Source organism: Anguilla anguilla, chromosome 1 (genome assembly GCF_013347855.1).
Source record: "Anguilla anguilla isolate fAngAng1 chromosome 1, fAngAng1.pri, whole genome shotgun sequence".
Classification (NCBI taxonomy): Eukaryota; Metazoa; Chordata; class Actinopteri; order Anguilliformes; family Anguillidae; genus Anguilla; species Anguilla anguilla.
This window is the reverse complement of record NC_049201.1, coordinates 7,454,636-7,477,131: the sequence shown is the minus strand read 5'-3', so window position 1 is coordinate 7,477,131 and position 22,496 is coordinate 7,454,636. Positions and strand designations below refer to the sequence as shown.

The window sequence follows — 22,496 nt, the reverse complement described above, 5'->3', positions numbered from 1 at the left end:
AAGCTGCGTTGCTCTAAAGGCTACGTCCTATCGGCAAAGCTAATACTTTTATTTAAGTTTATTATCATTTCAAGAAAACTACCGGGATAGCTTTCTAGTCAGAAATTTTGACAGCATAAGAAATACTTCTTTCAAAAAAAAGGGTACATAAATGTTTAAAACTTCTCTTCCCCTTGCCTGGATAGAGGAAAACGGCTTGTTTTTGTGTATACTTTCTGGTTAAAAACAAAAACAAAACATCAACAACAAAAAAAAAACAAAACCTCAATAAATACTTTTAACGTCTCTCCCCTGAATACCTTTTTGGCCCTTTTGCCCCCCCCAACCCACACACTGACTCTATCAACCTCACAAGTGCACATTACACACTCCCCCCCGCCCCCCCTCCAAAAAAATGCAGTTCTAGTTAGACATTATTCCAAATTCCTTTTCACTGCAGATGTCCAAGAACAGGGGGAAAAAAATTCTATTATCTGCTTTATTGGTAAGAATGTTGTAGAGGAGCCAAACTATGAACCTACACTTTAAAACATTCCACAGATTTATGGCCGTGCTTCTGTAAAACACCTGGACTCCCACCATCTCAGGTGAAATTTATCCACCTGTCAGCATTTTATTCAAAAACGCTTAAAAAGAGCTGATCTGTGCTAAACCTGCATCAGTCTGGGCTCATCGTCCAAAATGTGCTTCTCTGTACTGGTCACATTCGACAATCTTTTTGACAGCAGAGTGTCAAAGATGGATTTTTGTCCAATTTGGTTAAGAAAACTTAATTGTATTTAATTTATCGGTCTGGTGGTGGTGGTGGTGGTGGTGGGGTGGGGGGGCAGTGACCTAAAAACAAACATACAAGCAGATTTGCAAATATTTACACCTTTATCATGACATTGTGTGTGTGTGCGCGTGCGTGCGTGTGTGTGTGTGTGAATGAGAGTGTGTGTGTGTGTGCGTGTGTGTGTGTGTGTGTGTGTGTGTGCGTGTGTGTGTGTGTGTGTGTGATTGTCTTTGTGTGTGTGTATGTGTGTATCCCGGTGTACTGTGGGGACAACAGGCCAGCACTCTCAGACACTCTGGGGCAAAGAGGGGGTGGGGTGGGGTGGGGAGTGGTTTGTCTGTGTTACTGAATACTGGGGACCACAGCAGTCTTGGGACTGTATTCTTTACCGAAGCCTGAGAAGGTGACCTGGGGGGTTGGGGGGGGGGGGGGGGTTGTTGGGTGGGGAGGGGCTCGTCTGAGTAACTGAATACTGGGGGCCACAGGAGTCTTGGGGCAGCGCGGCTGGGGGTGGTGGTGGACGAAGGTTCAAGGCTGGGTTTCGGTGCTGGGCATCTTGTCGTAGATGTAGCTCCCGACCCCCCCTGTGTTTACTCCTGGAGGGAAGGGGACAAAATGTTTTTTTTTTTTGTGAATGACAAGGTATGCGGTATGGGTTTCGGTTACCGTAGAGATACCAGGAGCGTGACTGTAATTTACAGGTGTTAAGTTATATCATTACATTTTATTCATGAAAACAAACTTTCAGTAATTTGCCGTAGGGCTGCCCATAGGCAGGGTTTTAGTCATAAGCTGTGCAAGCTATGAATTGCACAGTTAGGAATTTGATCAAAACACTGCAAAGAACATATTATTGCAGAGATCCAGCAGGTTTAAATCAACATAATTATTTTTGTATGCATAGGACAGTGGCTCCACCTAGAGGTCAGTGTAGAACACAGAACGCAGCCAGCGTGAGCATACCTTTGGGCCCAAAGAGCACAGCGTAGCACGGCTTGTGGCAGTACGGCTGTCCATCATGCTGTAGAACAATAAGAAAAGAAAAAAAATCAACCAGATTATCAACCATAATTAAATGTGCACAGACGTTTGCAGCTGACTTGATTGTATACACCCTGAAGAGGTGATCCTCTCTCCTCTCCTCCCCCTATCCTCCTCCTCCCCCCCTCCTCTTTTTCCTCCCCCTCTCTCCTGCTCTCTGCCCTTTTTCTCTCCTCCTCCTCCCCACTCCCCTCTCCCCTCTTCTCCTCTCCTCCCCTCACCTCTCCTCCCCCTTTCCTCCTCTCCTCTCCTCCCCTCTTCTCCTCCCCCTCTCTTCCTCCTCTCCTCCCCCTCCCCCCCCCCTCCCCCTCCTCCTCCCCTCCCCTCCTCCTCTCCCCCCTCCCCCCCCCTCTCCCCCCCCTCCCCTCCTCCTCTACCCTTTCCCCCCCCCCTCCCCTCCTCCCCTCCTCCTCCCCTCCTCCCCTCTCCTCCTCTCTCACCTCGGCATGGCTGCCCGGGGCCAGGGTCTTGTTGCAGCGCTCGCAGCGTAGGCAGGGCCGGTGCCAGTCCTTCCCCAGGGACGTCACCTTCTCCGCTGTCACACAGAGGGAGACACGCGTCACCATGGCGACTGCATCCCAACGCCCGGCAACCTCCCAACCCCCACCCCCTTCTCTCCTCCTCCTCCTCCTCCCAGCATGAGGTCCAAGCAGGGGGAACGTAGGAAGATTTTCCTTCAGTCGGTGAAATCAACACCTCGCTTGGATTTAAACAGCACAGCAAACTCCAAGACTTCGGTAAGATCTTGCTTTGTTTTGGAACGTCAACAGTGCTGTTACTGTTTTTTTTATTTTTATTTTTTTTTAAATAAACATTTGCATTTGATTTCAACGTGCGTCGGCTACGGTCTTTGCAATGTTTCTCAGATTTTGGCTCTCGGCTCGAGGAGATTACCCGTATGTCGAACCGTTTCAGATTATGTCCACCAGAGGGCAGCACCCACTTAAAAAAAAAAAAAAATGTCATGAAGCAAACTTCAAACGGCAACAAAAGAAGATCTTTGTGAAAACTCCAAAGGAACAGAGACGTTCTGACGTGTGGCAATCGGTTTAAATTTCTCACGACTCCGTCATGAACTGATTCCGTTTTACTGACGCATTCGTGTTCCACCCCCAAAAAAAACAAAAAAAAAACGATTCGTTCCCCGAGCGGCTCGTTACGACACTGACTGCACCGCACACGGTTCCCCTCGTGGGCTCTTCAGAGGAAGAGAGACATCATCACGCGCACGGTGGTCATCCCACACCGCCCAGATTTGGCTCTACAGAGAGCCGCCCCCTCCCCTGCGGGCCCCGCGCCCCGCAGCAGCCAGCAGATGTCACGCCTCCCACGAGGTGGTCATGTGACTGAGGGGCGCAGGACTTACCGAAATACACTTTCTTGTTGCATCTGGGGCACAGAGCGGGTTCACCGGAGAAGGTGGTGATGCTCGCGGCTGAAATGGGGAACAGAGTAAAAAGTCAGACCGTATTAAACAGGGACTGAATGGCGCCTCCTACTGTCTGAACTTTCATAATCACCAAGAGAGCTGGAGGGACAGAGCCTGTCTCCAGCATTTCCTGTTACACTGTATGATCACCTCAGTAGGAGTAAGGACAAATCCGTTATCTATTATTTGTAAATTATGTTACCGAGACACAAATTCAATTCCCACAGCTGTTTACGCACATTGATTAATGTAAATAAAACAGGGAGATAGAGAGATGGAAAGAAAGAGAGAGAAAAACAGAATGGAGAAGGGAAGTTAGAGCGCTGGCATACAGCTGGGGGAAAAAAACACCACATGCTCTACTTCCTGTCATGTCACCCGGTTTAGAAAGTAAACATCTTCCTGAATCTAGGCTGCTGGGAAACCCTTATCTTATCATGGGAGGTCTCTATGACGGATACAGTTACTCTCTCTCTCTCACGCACTCCCACTCTCTGCAAGGCCCCGGTCGCGCATACATTTCCCAGAGGGCCCTCTGCTTCCCGTCTGGTTCGGATATTGGTCGTTCTCCCAGTCAATCCCCGCCCCATGTTACCTTTCACGGGACCCCTGGGCGGGGCGGACGCCTTCTTCTCCTCGGGTTTGGAGCCGGTCTCCACGGGGACGCTGGCGGGCTCGCTGTTGACGGGGGCCTCGTAGATGTAGGAGCCCGCCCCCCCGATGTTCACACCTGGAGAGCAGGTGAGGCGAAGAGGCTCCGGTTAGCGCCACAGCTGCGCGAGCAGCACAAAGACATGCATAACCAAGCAATACATCCTCCACAGCCGAGGTAAAAGGGCATACCACAGAACAAGAAACGGTTCTCATGCGCGCAAGGAGGACCCAACGGTCACAAATGGATAGAATTAACCAAAGGGAGATGCAATGCACCTTTTGGTCCGTAGAGGGTAGCATAGCAGGGCTTGTGGCAGTAGGGCTGTCCGTCGTGCTGCGGAAAGGAGAGATAAAAACGAATGAGACAAGCCGCCGAAGGGTCACAGTGAGGTGTCAGACGGACCGCTCACGACGGTCAGCGCTATCTGTAATTAAATCGTCCTCGTTCCAGTGCCGCCAGCGAACACCGGAAGGGCGATTAGCTTCAGCTCGGGGGAGCGCAGACTCATACCGCTCGTGCCGCGCCCCGAGGAGCGCAGATTTAAACTCTTGAGACCGGTTCCTAAAACAGACAGGGTCGTCTGGGTCTGCCTCTCCAGACGCTTGGCCGCGTCTCCCCCCCTTTTCCATTTTAAGAGCTCAGCCGCGCCGTCCGCCGCATTCCCCGATTTCTCCGTCCGCTCGAGCCGGCCCCCGTGGCGGAGGGCGCAGACGCTTCCCGCCCCAGATAAGGCCGGCGGTTGCCAAGAGACGCCCACTGTTTATGAATTAAACACAGAGACCCCCCCCCCCCCCCCCCCCCCTCCTCAAAGGGGGGGAGGGGGGAGCCCTGCATCCAGGCCAGAGAACGGAAGCAGAGTTATCACATCACACCGCCTTCTCACCCCTCCCTCTTACAGATAAGCGTTGCCAGGGAAACAGGCTGTGGGGGTGGAGGCGGAGCCTTTGGGTCGGACCAGAATGTCTGGACTCTCCTCAGGGGCCAATCAGGGGCCATCCAGGCCAGCACGTTGAGACCAGCGCTGGGGAGTCGGGGCAGGAACTCCCCAGGCACAGGGACAGTACCCACAATGCACTTCTCACAAGGAGCTAAATGGTAAATGGACTGCATTTATATAGCGCTTTTATCCAAAGCGCTTTACAATTGATGCCTCTCATTCGCCAGAGCAGTTAGGGGTTAGGGGTTAGGTGTCTTGCTCAAGGACACTTCGACACGCCCAGAGCGGGGTTTGAACCAGCAACCCTCCGACTGCCAGACAATCGGTCTTACCTCCTGAGCTATGTCGCCCCCACGAGCTCAGCCACGTTCATGTGTGTTCTTTACGCACGTGCAATGAAAAACACACCTGCATGCTACGGCAACCGACGCAGCCTGGCTTCCTCCCTGCGGGGAATGTGTTTTTAGGGAGGGAAGGAAGGACGGGGATGGGAGGAAAATGACCCCCCCCCCCTGCCCCCGCCCCCCCCCCCTCGCAGGTCACGCATGCCAGCACCTGAAATGAAGCCGCAGCGGCCTGGATCACGGACTCCGCTGATGGCCTTCCCAGCCAACCCTCTCACACACACAGGGGCTGCATTGTCTCACCGCCCCCGGGCCCCCCGTCCCCCCTGTCCCTGTCTCACAGGGCTCCTGTTCCCGTGGCTTCTCTTCAGCGCTCCGTCCATGAGGGACGTCACCCCCCCCCCCCCCCATTTTGCGGTGGCCCTCGTTACTTTGGGCGGCGGGACGGATTGGGTGTCCCGGCCAACTCACTTCCCAGAGTTCCCGGGCCCTGTACCCAGACGCGCCAAGAGCTCCCCTTTCAGCCCGCCCCCGCCCCACCTCGTAAAAACCGGATTAGGGGGGGACTGAGGACTTCATTCTGAGCGCTGAGGGAGCGGCTGTGGCCCAATCTTTAAGAGGAAAGCCATCTGCCACCAGCCCCAGGGGGACCCACATCTGCTTTTACCCTGCAGTACGGAGACCCCGCAGCCAGCCAGACTACAGTCCTCCACAGAACGGACACGTCGCTCTACTCCCGTCCCACAATGCACTCTGGCACTCCAATCACCCAGCTGTCCTGGTGTGGAATCCATACCACCCACCCTTCAACCACCTCCCCCGTCCTCCTGCCCCAAATCCTCAGCGCAGTGACACAACGCTAGGACCTGACCAATCGGACACCGGTCCTCACCATGGCAACACAGCCACGGCAGCAGGATTTGGGAGATCTCACAGGAGACCGTACAGAGGACTGACAAGCAATCATACGGAGATTAAATGCGGAACAAGGATCAATCGGATCTGGGTGTAATTATCTTTCTGTATGAAAGGGGGGGGGGGGGGGTTGGGGGTCAGAGGGGACAAATAGACAGCAGGGCCATGTTAGGATGGGTGATGGGTCATTCACAAGCCCCTGGGGGAGGTATTGGGGGTGGGGGCTGGGCTTCTAAAATGCGTGGAGTAGACCTCTGTTATAAAGGACAGGACACATAAAGAGGAACGAGATGCCCAATTTGCACACCGGTCTTCTGCAATGATTGCACGTGAATTTCAGGGGGGTGGAGTCGCATCTGCCGTGTCTGTCCAGGGGCAGTTCCCGTTCAGCTCAGATATAACCTCCAGACTCCTGCCCGACTCACCTCAGCGTGGCCCCCTGCTGTCAGCGTCTTGTTACAGCGGGCGCACTTCAGACAGAACTTGTGCCAGTCCTTCCCGAGGGACGTGACCTTCTCGGCTGTGAGAGAGGGGAGAGACGGAGAGGACACATCATCAGCAATGTAAGGTGGAACAACCCAGTGATAAACCTCACACCAGTGGGGTCACACAAAGAAAGGAATTCACACAGTTTTCCATCTGTTCCCTGAACTCCCTCTTCAATAGGCGTAGCTTCCTTAGCCTACTGTTTTCTGTAAATATTATACATAATAACCCTGGAATAGTAAGAATGGCTATAGAGTACACAACTCAGGATTTGCATTTCAGCATGAAGCAGGCGCTCTCTCTCATCCAGAGCAAATTTACACAGATTGTTTTTTTATTTATTTATTTACACACAACCCGCCTGTACAGCTGGATGTTTACTGAAGCACCTCAGCTTGAGTGCTTCGCTCAGAAAGCACAGCAGAAGCTGCCCCTCCTGGAATGAAGCCCGTAACCTAGGAGACGTGAGACCAGTTCCCTAACCACTGCGCTACGCCGTCACCCAATTCGGTTTGAGAAGGCTGGCGATAGATGGGGACGCCATTTTGGGGGTAACCGCCACTCACATCACCCCGTCTGAGAGGCCGAATCCAGGAGGGGCGGGGCTCAGAGAGTACTTGGATTGGTAGACCTCCAAAATAAACCTGCAGGGGGCAGTATTCCCCATGCACCAAGGAAAACAGCCAGAATCTCAATGAAGTGACAGTAAAAAATTTAAAAAAAAAAGACTGTAAGAGACAAACATCGCTCATAATAAACTGGTCCTGATTCACTGTGGCCATTAAAGACCCCGTGTTACCTATCAAACACTATGGGGTTTCCCCAATGTGCCAATTCCCCAATCTGGCTAACTCAATTCTGGCCATCTAATCACCCCCTAGGATAACTGGCCAATCACTCCCTCCTCCTCCTCCTCGTCCTCCTCCTCCTCCTCCATCTCCAGCTGATGTAGTGCATTCTAGCGCGACACAGCTGCGTCGTAAAAGAAGCGCGGCGAATAAACTGCACCGTGAAGCTCCTGTACCGCCCGACCGAAACACCCAAAAACCGGAACAGGAGCCAGCCCTGCTTACGCAGCACACCCTGGGAACAGAGCTGAAGAACGCCGCGCTACTCTACTCCGCCCCACGGGATCCTGGGAAAACAGCGGCGCGGTCTGCAGAACAGCGATGGAAACGCAGGGTGTGGAATACCAAGGGAGGGATGAGGTCATGTCTGGGGCTGGGGGAGCAGGAGGTGGGGGGGAGGGGGGGGGGGCAAAGTGCAGCTGGACAGCGAAGCGTCAGCGACAGTGACCCCCCCCCACACTCCTCTGTGACCTGCCCCCCCCCCCCTTTACCCCGCAGACGCACCACAGGCCCTAATTTTACACTTTCCAATTATAAATGCGCACTGCCACACAATGGCAGAGGGGTGCTGAGCCTGGTCTCGCAGGAGAGGAAACACCTTCCCTTATCGCCACTGCGCACACGGGACACAGCCCAAATTCCTGCTTCCTCTAACCCCCCCCCAACCCTCTCCCTCTGTCCCATTTGGAGGACAAGCATTGTCCCCCCCTCCCCCCCCCCCACTATCAAAGCCCCTTCATGTTTGCTGTGAAATTCGCCCGTGCTGAACTGCGTGACCTTCCTTGCTGAACCAAGTGACAAAGATAGCTGGAAGCAATACACAGATACTCTCCACTGAACGAAAGGAGTCACACGCCCATTATTTCAACAAAAAAAAAACATTTAAAAACATAAAAATCAAAAAGTGTTCGTTAAAAAAAAAATTAAAAGAAAAAAAAAAAGGTCTAAGATCCAGGAAAACATTTATTTAAAAAAGAAAACAGACGACGCTGCTGTTTATTGTCTGACCCCCCCCCTCTACGCAGGCCATGTCATACTGGAGCTGTTTAGGGACCACCCCAAAACACTGTTCACCTGAATCAATGCCAGCGACGTGCTGGAAGACCCAAGGCCCGCTCCGTGTGCAGAGTAAACATCTGAATAATAATGAGAGAGAGCGCAGTGCAAGACCGGGAGCGGCAAACGGAATACTAAACAGCCGTTATTGTAAGCTAAGAGGACACCGAGGGACCGATTTGGGCAAAGTGGACCCCCCCCCCCCCCCACCTCCCCCCCCCCCTCCTCTGCAGCTCCATTACTTCAGTCCTTACAGAGACAACAGGGTGTTTTCTGTTTTGCTTTTAATGGAGGGGGGGGGAGGGCGGGGGGGTTCCTCTGAGGACTTCAATAGCATTTCACTCCTCGTTTATCAAATTCACCCTCGAGTTGCGTCCTGCAGCACAATCGCTTTTTTTTGCTGAAGTAAAAGCGTTAAATGATTTTTAAGAGGCTGTGTGGCTCACTCTTTCTGTGTCGGTCCCATTTTATTTGTCTCTACGGAGACGAAGACGTTACGAAGACGCTTCGCAGGAAACCAGGACGACAGAGCAGATAGGAGAGACAGGGGCCTGAAACAGACACAATATCGGCGTATCAGGAAGTGACATCGGCGCGCGGGTGGATCGCAGCCAAAAGAAACCCCTGCCATTCACAGGGGCTTAAGTTTTGGGTGTGGAGCGTAGCGTCTGGGAGACGGGGGTGTGAGCATTGCTCCCTTCCCCATACTCTCTGGCCCCCGCCACACGCCATCCGCCATCCCACAGCAAAGGGCTCGGATGGAACAGCAGCTGTGCCCGGCAGCTGTGTGTGTGTTCCTCCAGCTTGAACACACACTGTACTGTACCACAATCTCGCTCACACACACACACACACACACACACACATGCACCCACAGACACACAGACGCACATGCACACACATGCCCACAGGTTATGCATGAGAGAAAACAGGACAGAGGGAGGAAAGAGTCCAGAGGAGTAGAGGAAGACTGGGCTCACATGAAAGAGAACCCCCCCTCATCACCAGACAACTCCACAAGCACAAACACACAGCCCCTTACAAAACACCATTAGCTCAACAGGAAATCCTCAGGAATTGGACCCTGTTTGTCCTCCAACCGCAGCTGTTTTTCCCCGGCCAACACAATGGAGAGAGCCGTTTCTCTACCCTTGTAAAATTTACTGGGGCACTCCGGTTAAAAAACAAAACAAAAAAAAAAAAACTGCAACTTCACACAGAATGTTGCAGAACAAAGCACGTATAAAATGTTGATGACGGATGCTTCCAAAGCATGAAATACAAGCCACTCCCACTGAATACCAATGACATAATCAGTAGCCCCAATGTGTCCCTATAAACCAGGTTGTTATCCCCAATGTGTCCCTATAAACCAGGTTGTTATCCTCAATGTGTCCCTATAAACCAGGTTGTTATCCCCAATGTGTCCCTATAAACCAGGTTGTTATCCCCAATGTGTCCCTATAAACCAGGTTGTTATCCCCAATGTGTCCCTATAAACCAGGTTGTTATCCTCAATGTGTCCCTATAAACCAGGTTGTTATCCCCAATGTGTCCCTATAAACCAGGTTGTTATCCCCAATGTGTCCCTATAAACCAGGTTGTTATCCCCAATGTGTCCCTATAAACCAGGTTGTTATCCCCAATGTGTCCCTATAAACCAGGTTGTTATCCCCAATGTGTCCCTATAAACCAGGTTGTTATCCCCAATGTGTCCCTATAAACCAGGTTGTTATCCCCAATGTGTCCCTATAAACCAGGTTGTTATCCCCAGTGTGTCCCTATAAACCAGGTTGTTATCTCCAATGTGTCCCTATAAACCAGGTTGTTATCCCCAATGTGTCCCTATAAACCAGGTTGTTATCCCCAATGTGTCCCTATAAACCAGGTTGTTATCCCCAATGTGTCCCTATAAACCAGGTTGTTATCCCCAATGTGTCCCTATAAACCAGGTTGTTAGCTCCAATATGTCCCTGTAAACTGGTGGGTAGAAGCAAGATGCTGTCGGAAGAAAGCAGCTCTCTGCCTGCAGGTCCTCGATCACTCAAATACACCAGTGAAGTTGTAACAGTGCGCGGAGTGACAGCGTGCTTTATGGCTTTGTGGCACGGTGAATAGATTTTTTCTTCCTAAATAATACGCGCATTACAACTTCCTGCTTCCTCTCGCGGTTTTCTGGTTTTCTGGTTTTCTAGCAGCCCTCCGGCTCCAGTCGCCCCGTCGTCGCCCCCCGTGGCGGGAGGGGCCGGTCGCCGAGCTGACAGCGCGCTGAAAGCACCTCTCGCTCACTAATGCAGCAGCTCTAAACATCCAACGCCGAATAAATGGGATTCCGCTTGGGGCGCCAGGTCAGGGGGGAGACGGGAATCGGTCGCTCTCCGGCTCTCCTGGACCACAGCGGTCCCTGCAGTGTGTGCAGTCACACACACTGTCTGTCCTGCCTTTAATCTGGTTAGTGCTAATATGCTCTAATAAATGCCATCGCCTGTGCTTTATAACCCCAAGGCCTCATATCCCCACAGAGAGTCAATGCAAACGCTGTGTGCACTGAAACTCTCTTCTGTGCACTGAAACTCTCTGCTGTGCACTGAAACTCTCTGCTGTGCACTGAAACTCTCTTCTGTGCACTGAAACTCTCTGCTGTGCACTGAAACCCTCTGCTGTGCACTGAAACTCTCTGCTGTGCACTGAAACTCTCTTCTGTGCACTGAAACTCTCTTCTGTGCACTGAAACTCTCTTCTGTGCACTGAAACTCTCTGCTGTGCACTGAAACTCTCTTCTGTGCGGTATGGGCAAGCATGTTTCCAGCTGGTCATGGTTGAAAATCCCATTTGTGCCAAAAACCTCTGCCCTAGTATATGAAAGGGGGGCAGGTGCTTCTGTTGAACAGTGCTCTTATTCAACCGTAAGAGAACATTCATATGCATGGTCAGCGCTGTGTGTCAGTTTGCAGACAATAACATGGTTCATTAATGAGCCCCCCCGTGACTTACACCAAATTCAGACAAATGAAGATAAAATGTAATAATAACACTGTAGTGAGCATATGTTGGAATTAATTATCACTGTGCACACAAACAAATGCACGTACACACACGCATAAAGCAATCACCCACACACACACGGACGCACGCACGCACACGCACACACAAAGAGCGCACTTCTGTTCTTTCTTCCATGCTGCCATGGCAACAAGGATGGACTTGGCTGTCATAGCGACATGTTGCCATGAACCACCTCAGCGTTGGACGGGTCTCATCTGTTCGGGTGACATCCTCCTCATTTGCATATGTGCCAGAGCGATGGCCTAGTTTCACAGCACCCCACCCAACCCCACCTGCTTTGGATCCCGGACTGGATTTTCCAGTAGGCCACACGCCATGCGGGACAGGGAAAAACACAGGAACACCAGCTCCATCCCAGTCTCCATCACTTCACTGTCTAACAAGGCTATCCTTCTTTACAGAGGCCATTTAAATCGAGAGTACGCTGTCCAGTCCCGCCCCCCCCCCCCCCATCACTGATTAGCGTTAATCGCTAATATCTGTCCAATGGGAACCAGAGAGCTCTTTGGAAACAACAACAGGTGCTTTAGGTGAGGAGCACAAAGCAAAAATATAGTTTGTGTGTGTAACAGGAACAGTAAAAGATTTAAAATTAAATCTGAAGAGACAGCAATGCCCTTTATATTTTTCCATTCTGTGGAAAGAGTAAACTGCACCCTGCCTTCTCCGGTAATCAAATAATACACGATTTAATCCGTTTGACACGAGGACAAACAAAATTAAATCTGAGGATGAATAAATAAATAACAGCCACTAAAAGTCACCCTCGATACAGGCCGCTCATGTGATGTCCTGTTGAAATGGCTTAATGTGCATCTCTAAAGTTTTTTTTTTTTGTAGGAATTAATGCTGTCATATCCTGCTGAGCTCAATGGAATATTATTGACAGCTGTGAGCAGCGTCCGGACTTTGTTTCGGATGAGAAATAAGAACCGAATTCCGTTGTTGTTCTGAGAATCGTTCATCAGGACGATAACTGCGGGGGGGGGGGGGGGGGGGTGAGAGCCCCTGTCTTCAGGCAGATGGTCTCGGCCCAGCGCGGAACAAGATGATGATCAGAATTAGGTTAATGGCGTAAAAACCGGCGGCTGTAATTAGACAAGACACTAACGACGGGGAAATAATAATCGCGCGGAACCTGTAATTTAACAAAGGTCTTCTGGGGGGGGGGGGTGGATGGGGGTGTTCCCGACGGACGATTATTTTTCTCGCCGCATAATTACCGCTGCTTAATTACCAAGCGTAACGGGGCACCGGCACCCAAACAGAGGGACTGAGGGGCAGGACTGTGCTGGGACAGAGAGAGAGAGAGAGATGGAGAAGAGTGACTCCCTGCGTTTTGGCTCATTCAGTGTTTACGTCGGCAAAGTCACGCTGTGAAACGAACCACATTCGCTCGGCTGAACTCCCAGCATGCTCTCTGATGCGGGGGGGGGGGGGGGTTGTGCGTTCGTTCAGTCCCACGTGTCTGCCCTCGCATTCTTTTCGATGATGCAATAATACGGAAAGGGGGGGGGGGAGAGCCTCTGCTCGGGCCACAGAGAGGGCCTCTTGTACATACACCTCTTTATTCCAGAATAGAATTATCTGTGAAGGAGAAAACAAACAAACAAACAAAAAACAAAAAAACCCTGTTTCCATGGAAACACTGGAAGCCATCTTGAGAACGGACTGTTGTGTCCACACGCTAGTCAGTCTTATTTTGGGTGGTGTCGATTACAGTGTATTGCGTTTTCTCATACTTTCATTACAAAAGAAAAACATTTCGGTTTAAGGTCCAGTGAATGTATACATTGTAAAGAAATAAAGACTGTACTCTTCGAAACTCAAAATATTCACGTATTTTTCCAGCATATTTTGTCATACAGAGGCTTGTGGGATTGAATTGGGAGTGATGCATGAGTGAGTGGACAGTATGTATATATATATATATTTTTGTGTTCTGGGTAGGCGAGTGGAATTTACGAAGGGTGTGGTTCTAGGAGGAAAGACTTTGAGTGTAGCGATGAAAGAGGGCAAGAGTCTTATTCATATCCTTCAGTTTTTCCATTCGGCACAGAGAAAGCAGTCATCACACGGCATGGACATTATAAATAACTTCACATACCCATATGTAAATAAATCTATATGCTACATTACATCATAATCGCAGTACAGTCGAGGTTCTTGCCGTACGCGTTTGCACAAACGTGCCTAAAAGCTAATTTTTTATAAGCACGTTTGTTTGTTGAAATAATAATTGAAGAACGCATTAAATATGCAACGAGGGATTAAGTGCGATTGTGTCTGGCAAGCAGAATAGGAGGTATGGCAGTTGATAGTTACGCCATCAGTGAAATTCCTGCATCATTTTTTCCATGGTTAGCTGGACTCATTCTTATTTCACTCATCAGTGATAAAAAGCCATCTGGTCCCCCCCGCCCCCCCCCCCCCCCCCCCCCCCCCCCCCCCATCCTGCCCCTGACCCCCCTCCTCTGTATGACCCTGCCAGATGGGCGCACACACAGACATTTGCGTGCATTTGCCAAAAAGATAAAATAATTACATAACCCCTTTCATGAAGAACCTAGGAAGAGGGTCACACTGTGGGAGCGAGGTCTGGAGGTACAAAATGCCTCTGGGGTGGGGTGGGGTGGGGGGGGGGGAAGGAGAAACACAACTGCCAAACTCCCCAATTGAATCTCTCCATTCTTAATGGCAGGGGTGTCTAACCGAATCCAAAAAAGGGCGGGTATGGGCGCAGGCTTTTGTTTTAGCCCAGCACTAAGACCCGATTCAACTAATTGACCAATCACGGGCTGCAATCAAGACCTTGATAAGTGGAATTATGTGACTTAGAAGCTGGGCTGAGACCTAAGCCTGCATCCACACCGGCCCCTTTTTTTTTTGGGATAAGACTGCGCGCCCCTGCATTATAGCATCGGAAAATCAAGCCTGTTTTTGAGTCCAAATGAGTTGTTTTTTTTTTCCGCAGAGGCCATAAATGCTCAGCTGTGCGGCACTCTCCACCCTGCTGGGGCCTGGAAGCCTCCGCCTGTGGGCACAGAGGGTTCCCCACCCAGGCCAGCTCACAAGGCTGATGCAATATCTGGGCAAGCTGTGCCTGGGACGAGGCCACCGGCTCCCCCCCCCCCCTCCCGTGTCCAAAAAAACCGAGCTGCCTCATGAGTGCTGCCCTGCAATGACGATGGCGGCGATGGTGGGAGCACTGTGGCGGCGACTGCCCGCTTCCTGTCTGAGGTGGACAGGGGAGCCCCGGGGAGGGGGGGGGGGGGCGGAGGGGGAGAGGAGGAAATGACCTCATTCTCCCACTGGCCGCCGCCGCCGCCCTCCTCCGCCCAGCTCAAACTACGCCCCGCCAGCGGACCCCCGAGCCTCGCGGCCAGGTACTGACGCGAGTTTGACTAAACAGCGGAGACACGCGCCCCTGCCCTCCCTCCAAACACCAGGCAGAGCGCACAAAATCACGCCAGAGGAGCCGTAAATGCGTTTTCAGTGCAGAAAGAATAAGTATTCACAAGCAGGGCAGCTGGATACCCATATATAGCTTACAGTGTTCATACACTTACTGTTTACTGGTCATTTAACTGATTTGGTGAATGGTGTTGCTGCCATATTGCCTACACCCTCTTGTCTTCAAAGTGATACCCAGAAAGAAAAACAACGCAAATGCCTGAGGTTCACGACATGAACACAGATACACGTTAAATAAATCTCAGAACTGTCAAATATTAACTGTCATTTTAGGTGGATGTGAAAGTCTGTTTTAGAGCCGCTTTAGTCATAGAAATTGGACGGTCTTCTCAAAGCTGAGGCACTCATTTAGTTCAGAAATCGCATGTGCGTCTCCACTGCTTTGTTTTAAATTAAAAAGACATCGCATCGTGAAAGCATGAAAGTACATTTGCATTTCAAAAGCCTTTTTGAAAAACAGCCAGTTAATGACACCCTCATCATTCTGAATAAAATACTAAATTACTAAAAGGTCGCTTTTGCTTAAAAAGAAAAAAAACCAAGCAGGAATCTTTTCGTTGCTCTGCGATAAATCAGTTACAAAGCCGGTGTTTTCAGGGCCGGTAATAATAACACACGCTCCGCTATTGATTCTCACGGAGGAGATTTCGATACGAAGAGATCGCGATAGCATGTTCCCTATTGACGAGAGACACGAGTCTCGCATTGTGACGTCACGGCAAAGATCAACAGTGTGACCGAGCAGCAAGAAATCGTTACATAATCGGGACGGAGCTTAGCCCCCGTGCGCAGCCGAGCAGAAAATGGAGTAGCGTACCGAAGTGCAGGGAAGAGTGAGAGGCCAGCGCTACTCGAATAGAGATGTCAGCATTCATTATGATGCATGAGGTACTTTCACAGGCTGGGTTTAAATAGGTCCCTCATTTTAACTTAAGCATGGGGAGGAATTTACAGCCTGGAGGGAAGGATGGAAAGAAAGAGAAGAGAGGAGAGGAAGGGGGAGGGGTGGGGGGGCATAGAGAATGAGTGAAAGACTGAGTGAGTGTGAGGAGAGGGAAGAGAGGGGTAAAAAAAAAAAGTGAATGAAAGAGGTTGAAAGAGGGGAGAGAGAATGGTGAAGGAGAGGATGAATGAATGAAGAGGGGAGGGTGAAAGAGTGTGTGAGTGAGTGAACAGAGCACTCTATATGAAAGGGTGACTGGCTCCTTGTTCCGGCTCCTTTTCCCACTTGGACCCATTGCAGTGAAAGAGAGGCAGAGGGAAAGGAGAGGGCAGCCCATGATTACAGTGGATTTTTCTGTCCTGAGGGGGTCAGACCATTTCCTGGCCTGCTCTCAGTTCTCATGACCCAGCCCCACTGCCACTGCTGTCAGCCTCAGGCCTATTTATTTATGCATTCTCTCTCCCCCTTCCCCCCCTCCCTTAGACCCCCCCCCCCCCACCCCCACACCCCCCAGGACCTCTTCCCTGCTCCCAGTGCAGCCAACCGGCCCAGACTCAATTTGTGCAGCGCTCACATAGCTGAATTTTTATTCCAGCACTTGAGTGTGCTGCAAAGGCTTGTGGGAAATCCAGTTCCTAAAACCTCAGCCTAAAAATCAGCCAAATCGGAAAAATCATCCAAATCTAAAATCACCTATCTAACCATTCAGCCCAACAGGGAAAAAACCAGCACCCACGTCCTCTATATATTACTTAAAGATATACACATTGGGGGGAAATGAGTTTTGCCACTACAGTGTCGAGTAACAATGAAGGATTTACAGAGAGAAAATCCCTTTGCTATCAGAAACTAAATCCGGGGTCAACAGCCACAGACATCAACGCGAGCAAGGCCAGCTCCTTTGAAGCTTTGGACAGAGGGGCCATGGAGGTCGTATCACATGTTCTGCTCCATCTGTCAAACAGGAAGCAAGCGGCGATGCACTGCTCCTCTCCTCATCCACGGCACATTAACATTCACCCACCCAGGGTTCCGCTCCACAGAAACGCAGAATTCCTTCCACACTCCGCGTGTGCGAACAGGCCGTCACATGATTATCGTCTTAATTCTTCATTTGCCAGGGACGGCAGGGGTAACTCCCGCAGCCGCCCGGATCGTCAGCGTAGATTCGGGTTTTCGCCGAAGGAAGGGAAGTGTGAGCGGTCCGGCAGCTCGGCAGATGTGGCGGAGCTGCAGCCCCCGTGCGCCCGAAATAATCCAAACCGCAATAAACGGAGCTTTGCGGACATCTCTGGAGCGGGACGGACACACACACACGTGACGCACAGACACACACACACACACACGCGCACAGTAAATGAACCCAGGTTCACAGAAGAGACGTAACCTTTTTAATAGCTACTTGGTGAAAGCAGTCACAGTTGGCTTGGGAGAAGGTTCACGGCCTTCTGAAAGACACCCACGTTTTCCGACAGCCTGACGAAAGAGGCCATTTTCTAAAAAAAAAAAAGACTATAATTACTGGTCAAGGAGGGTAGTAGATACTATGGCTCTTTCAGCCATATTATATTACCATACACGTAAATCAAGAGGTACGGTGTGCCTTGGTCCCCTTATCCATCCCAAACCCTACAGGCCAGTGTTAGAGCCCCATTGCAGTCCAATGAGAACTGTTACAGCAGCCCAACAGATGTACTCAGGAGTAAAAATAACTTCTAAATCACTCAGCATTAAAAAAAAAAAAAGCAAAAAACAAGCCCCTCCTTTTCAACTGAATGGAAAATAGTGGTGTTGCACAAAGTACTTAAAGGTTAATGGATCGCACATGCCTCTCTGAAAAAAGCAGACTGCAACCTTAAGCCTCCATTAGATAATGGAAATTAAATCGTTACCGCTCAATAACTATAGCATTCGCATCCCATAATTTCAGCAGGAAAGGGCCCAATTGCTTTTTTTGGGGGCCCTCTTCCGCGATATTCCTCACAGCTTTGGCGCGAACCTCTTAAAGTGGCAGCTTGTGTACCGCTGGCCTTATCTGCTTGCATTCCCCCCCCCCCCCCCCCCCCCCCCCGCAGAGTAGGTTTAGCGGGCCACTACCGGGCCGCGGCACGATCAGCCACTGACAGCTCGGTAATTCTGTTATGTAAACTGTGTTCCATCCGTGCCACTGATGCAGCCCTGTGACGAACCCAGCGCTCGTCAGGTAAACGCAGGGAACGCAGGTAAGTTTAAGGTAGAGAGTAGAGAGGCTGTGCGTTTCCCCCGCCCTTATCGCCCTGCCTGCTGTCCGTGGGGGGGCACCTAGCCTGATCTGGAAGGTTCGAAGCGTCCCAGACGCCACTCATTTAAATGTCTCAGTTGCCACGAGCCTGCCGCTGTCCAATTCACTTTTAAACCGTTTGGCTACCCCCAAAGTTTTGAATACCATGGAAATTAACCAGTCTTGCTACTAATGTCTTTGTCAAGGTCATATTTTCAAATAAGGATGCAAATAATGCCATCCCTCTCATTATTAATCTCGGTTTTCTATGCTGAAACCAGTTTTATGGAAGTTCTGCTGAAATCCACTGCTAACCCTTTTATTCCTGCTGATTCATTTTTTAAAATGAGTCACTCCTATGATACTTATGTAAGCATGGTAAAATGCTTCCTGAGAATCCAAACATATAGCTTTTTTAAGCCTGATCTGAGTCAATCGTTTTGTAATGTCCTCAACGTAGTCCAAGATATTTTAGGAGCACAATCTCCCTCTCTTTCGTTCAGAATACAATTTTCCCCCAGGAAAATAACTCAGACTACAAGGATAAATTATAAAGCCTTAAATGAAATTGAGGAAGGAACTTTCATGAATTTCTCCTGTTTCATTTCTGCACCCTAAGAAAGACCCTTTTTCTTTCAAGGACGCAATCAAAGACAAGAATGTACTAGTCGGCTCCTATTCTCAGGACTTCACAGCCTCCAAGCTCCCAGGCCCTCAAGAGGCTGGCATAACTACTCAGCCGCTACTACAAGCCTACACAAACCCACAGCATGTGTGCCCTTGGATAAAGAGTGGCCTAACTCATCCTGTTCGCACTGGTCTGACATGCTTCAGAAGGAGCCCCATGCATGCCACACATTCCTAAAGGAATGTAGTAACCCAGCGTTACTCCTCCGTCACATCGCTTCCCTGGGCTGGGCCGTGTTCCGGCAGAATTCCAGAATTCCAGGACGACAGTTGACGTTCTGCCCGTGGGCGGGTCCAGCCCCACAGAGGCTCTGATCTACCCTTTACCCACTTCATTAGTTCCAGAAGTGCGCCGTGACCAAAGAATTCATTCTCTCTCTGGCCAGGAACCAGTCCAAACACTATGGGAGGCCCATGCCTACAACAGGCACCGACTAGGCCACACACATATGCGCACAGACACACGCGCACACACACATGCGCACACACGCACAGACACACATGCACATAAACACGCACAAACGGCACACATGTACGCGCACAGACACACACGCACACATACGGCACACACACGCACAAAACACCTTCTTTTGACTTGTGCAAACTTCATTTTCTCCACCTTCAAGCCCCCTGCTCTCAGAATTATTTTTGCTATACAATTCAGCACATTGTGCAGAGTCACATTAGCCTTATAATTACCACTCACAGCCACCAAACTCATCCAGTTTCTCTAATGGATCCAAAAAGTCTCTTCTTCCTCTCTATGGTATGCATGCAGCCTCTCTAAAGGGCCTGGTAACCTGTTCCTGTAGGTCTTCCATTTTACTATAACAGTGCAAGCCTCCCGGTTTGACCACAAGATCAAAAATCTTGCACTCTAGGTGATGAACCCATCAACAACAATCACAGAGTAGAATAGCTTTGGACATAATTTAGAGGTCCTTTTATTTTCTTCTGAACAGTCTAAGCTTCTAAGGTTAAGACTGAACTGCCCAGGTTCTGCCGCGAGCCAAATAGCTAAATTAATTCTTACAACAGCCGCCATGTCCATGAAATATTAATATGACACAGGGAAGCCATTCATCATTTGTCAGCCTCTGAATTAAAAGGCCCAACCGTACCGACATTTAGATTGTTTATGAAGGCCTCCGTGCCGTATCGACACGCAGACGGCGAGAAAACAAAGGTCACGCGTCCAGTCTAAAGCCGTTGGCATTTCCGCAGCAGCTATGTGGCGTGCAACGGCCGTCCGAGTGGTCACGGCGAATGAGAAGAGCCGCATTTCACCGGAATTTGCCCCGCACGACGTCCTCCAATCAGGACACATCGATCTCCGAGGCTTCACTGAACAAAACTTCCAACTGCCAAAACTTCAACTGACCAAGGCCAACAGCCAATGGAACACGGAGGATCGGTCATTCCGTCTTCAGATTAGAGCTAATGAACGTACATGGGCACACTAACCCAACATCAAACGTTTGTCCTGGCTTGTTAGGAGACATCCAGGAGGCGTGCATTCACTCTTCGCTTGCTTATGGCCAGCACAAGCACAGAATGGCACACGGTACAACCATACAACTGCCGAGGGGGGGTCAATGCAGTGCAAGGTAACAACCTCAATAAATTCACAGCACAAAGAGACATCACGGAGTCCATAGAAAACCTCTGTTTGGGCTGGTTACACAATGCAACTCGTGGATTTATTGTGAAAAGAAAACAAGACCTGTTCAAGACCGTGGTGGTGTGAGCAATCACAGCATTCAGGTTTTTTTTTTTAATCCACTAAAAATAGACCCACAATGGCCGAACCGTGCCACTGTTGTCTTAAATAATTCAGTCCGTTTGAAGACAATGCTTGTACTGACACAATACACTGTTCAAATATATGAACAATAGCGTTTGTGCCAAGACAGATCCCTTCCATTCAGTGTGAACTTCTACATAAGCTACATATTTTCACTCGGGGGATTTTCTGTAAGATAATCAATCAGTTTCTGAATAGACTGCAAATTTCATTTATACGATTGTGCACGTGCACTCAGACACACACATGCACAAATTAGCCGATCTTCTTTTTTTTTCTGTAAAGTGTCTATACATAGGGTTTGTTTACTTATATATTTATTTATCTATTTATTATCGTTGCACTGCCACCTTATGCAAATTAATTTATCTAGGCCACCATTCATTTGTTTCTTTGAGGTGCTTTGGTAAACATGGGCTTCAATGGGGCTTCAGACGCTCAAATGTAAAGTATCTTACAGTATGGGATAGGGAAAACGGAATAATAGTAACATTAACATTTGAGTAAGGAGCAACTCTTGAAATATGATATAGCAATGTTACGTTTTCCAGTATTCCTAAACGAAAAATGCATTCTATCTAAAAACGCTAAATACATTTCCCCAATCGATTTTAAAGATTCAAGCGTTACGTTCCTAATATGATTATTACAGCAACTACAAAAATAAGAACGAATTCTGTAAACAAAATAAATACAGATTTTTTTTTCTTATTTTGTAATTGCTGTACGTGCACTAATACGAATGAAACATATTTTTCACCTAGGCCACCTGTCTAGTTAGCTACGAAGCAACATAAACAAGGTAGCAATTGATCACACATTTTTTTTAAATCCCTGAAAGCAGATCTAGAGTTATAAAGGTTAACGTTAGCCATGCAAATAATGTTGCTTACGATCAAGCTTGCAAAACACCCTTCGTTTATTTAGTTTACACTGTATAAACATTGCCGACGCTAGCTGCACTTGGTTACGATATTGTTCACTTGGTATGCAGCTACACCTATACAGCACAATTCATTGCTAAATATTAGACAACACAAGTGCCAGGATTTTTTTTTTTTTAATTGTCTGCGGTTGTCCGTTCGAAACCGCCCTTCCATTCAAAAATGGGCGGATGTTTATTGTAGCCTCCTACTACTTGACGGTCAGCTTATAATGAACAAAAATAAACATCAAAGGACACTCACCAAAATAGACTGTCTTGTCGCATTTCGGACACTTCGATGCCATGGTTTAGATTTTTCAGTGCCAATCGTTTATTTAATACTTTGTTTTTGGAGGCTCGCAGGAACGCTTTGCTCGCACTCTATCTCGCTCGCTCGCACTCTATCTCAGGCGCGCAAGTGCTCCTTTCACTGAAACCTGGGGGCATCGCTGTCAGAGCGCCTCTCTTTATTTGCATCGCCCCTCCCCTCTCTGCCTCCGTTGCTTGGCACCCACCCTTCCCATTTCACGCGCTTCTAAGTCCAGCGCCCAGATCGGTCATTGTTTGAGGAGGGGATGAATTTAGTCAGCGACATTTGCGCGGGCTATTTCTATTTTCTACCCCCCTCTTTTCCTTCCACCCGTTTTTTTATTTTCCATGTCTAACGCGGAGACGTCTAGGAGGATGAACAATCTGCTCTTTCATTAGGAATGAATAGGAATTCCATCGGAAGACGTAAAACCGTTTAAATTTACAGTCAATGCTTCATCTACATTCGCTCTGTTGGAACATATTCAGCTCAATGCGGATATTTCATAGCAATTTCCTGATAGAGAATTGAAATTATATCT

The 22,496-nt window shown here is 49.4% G+C and overlaps 1 protein-coding gene across 1 annotated transcript; it reads right to left on the bottom strand.

Annotated features, from left to right (window-relative positions):
• Positions 1-950: 950 nt before the first annotated feature.
• Positions 951-22,120, bottom strand: crip2 (cysteine-rich protein 2). Its single transcript, XM_035402632.1, has 8 exons — positions 21,908-22,120; positions 6,522-6,616; positions 4,176-4,233; positions 3,841-3,975; positions 3,183-3,251; positions 2,257-2,351; positions 1,739-1,796; positions 951-1,371 (listed from the first exon to the last, which is right to left on the bottom strand). Exons 1-8 carry the CDS (start codon positions 21,948-21,950, stop codon positions 1,304-1,306), a joined length of 621 nt encoding a protein of 206 aa, XP_035258523.1. The 5' UTR covers positions 21,951-22,120; the 3' UTR covers positions 951-1,303.
• Positions 22,121-22,496: the final 376 nt, after the last annotated feature.

What these genes read in the sequence shown, in the direction of transcription:
- crip2 (XM_035402632.1), bottom strand. Translation starts at nt 21,950, where the DNA reads ATGGCATCGAAGTGTCCGAAATGCGACAAGACAGTCTATTTTG. An exon ending in CGACAAGACAGTCTATTTTG is followed by an intron (nt 6,617 to 21,907) that starts GTGAGTGTCCTT and finishes CCTCTCTCACAG; the next exon opens with CCGAGAAGGTCACGTCCCTC. An exon ending in TACCCTCTACGGACCAAAAG is followed by an intron (nt 3,976 to 4,175) that starts GTGCATTGCATC and finishes CCTGCTCTCCAG; the next exon opens with GTGTGAACATCGGGGGGGCG.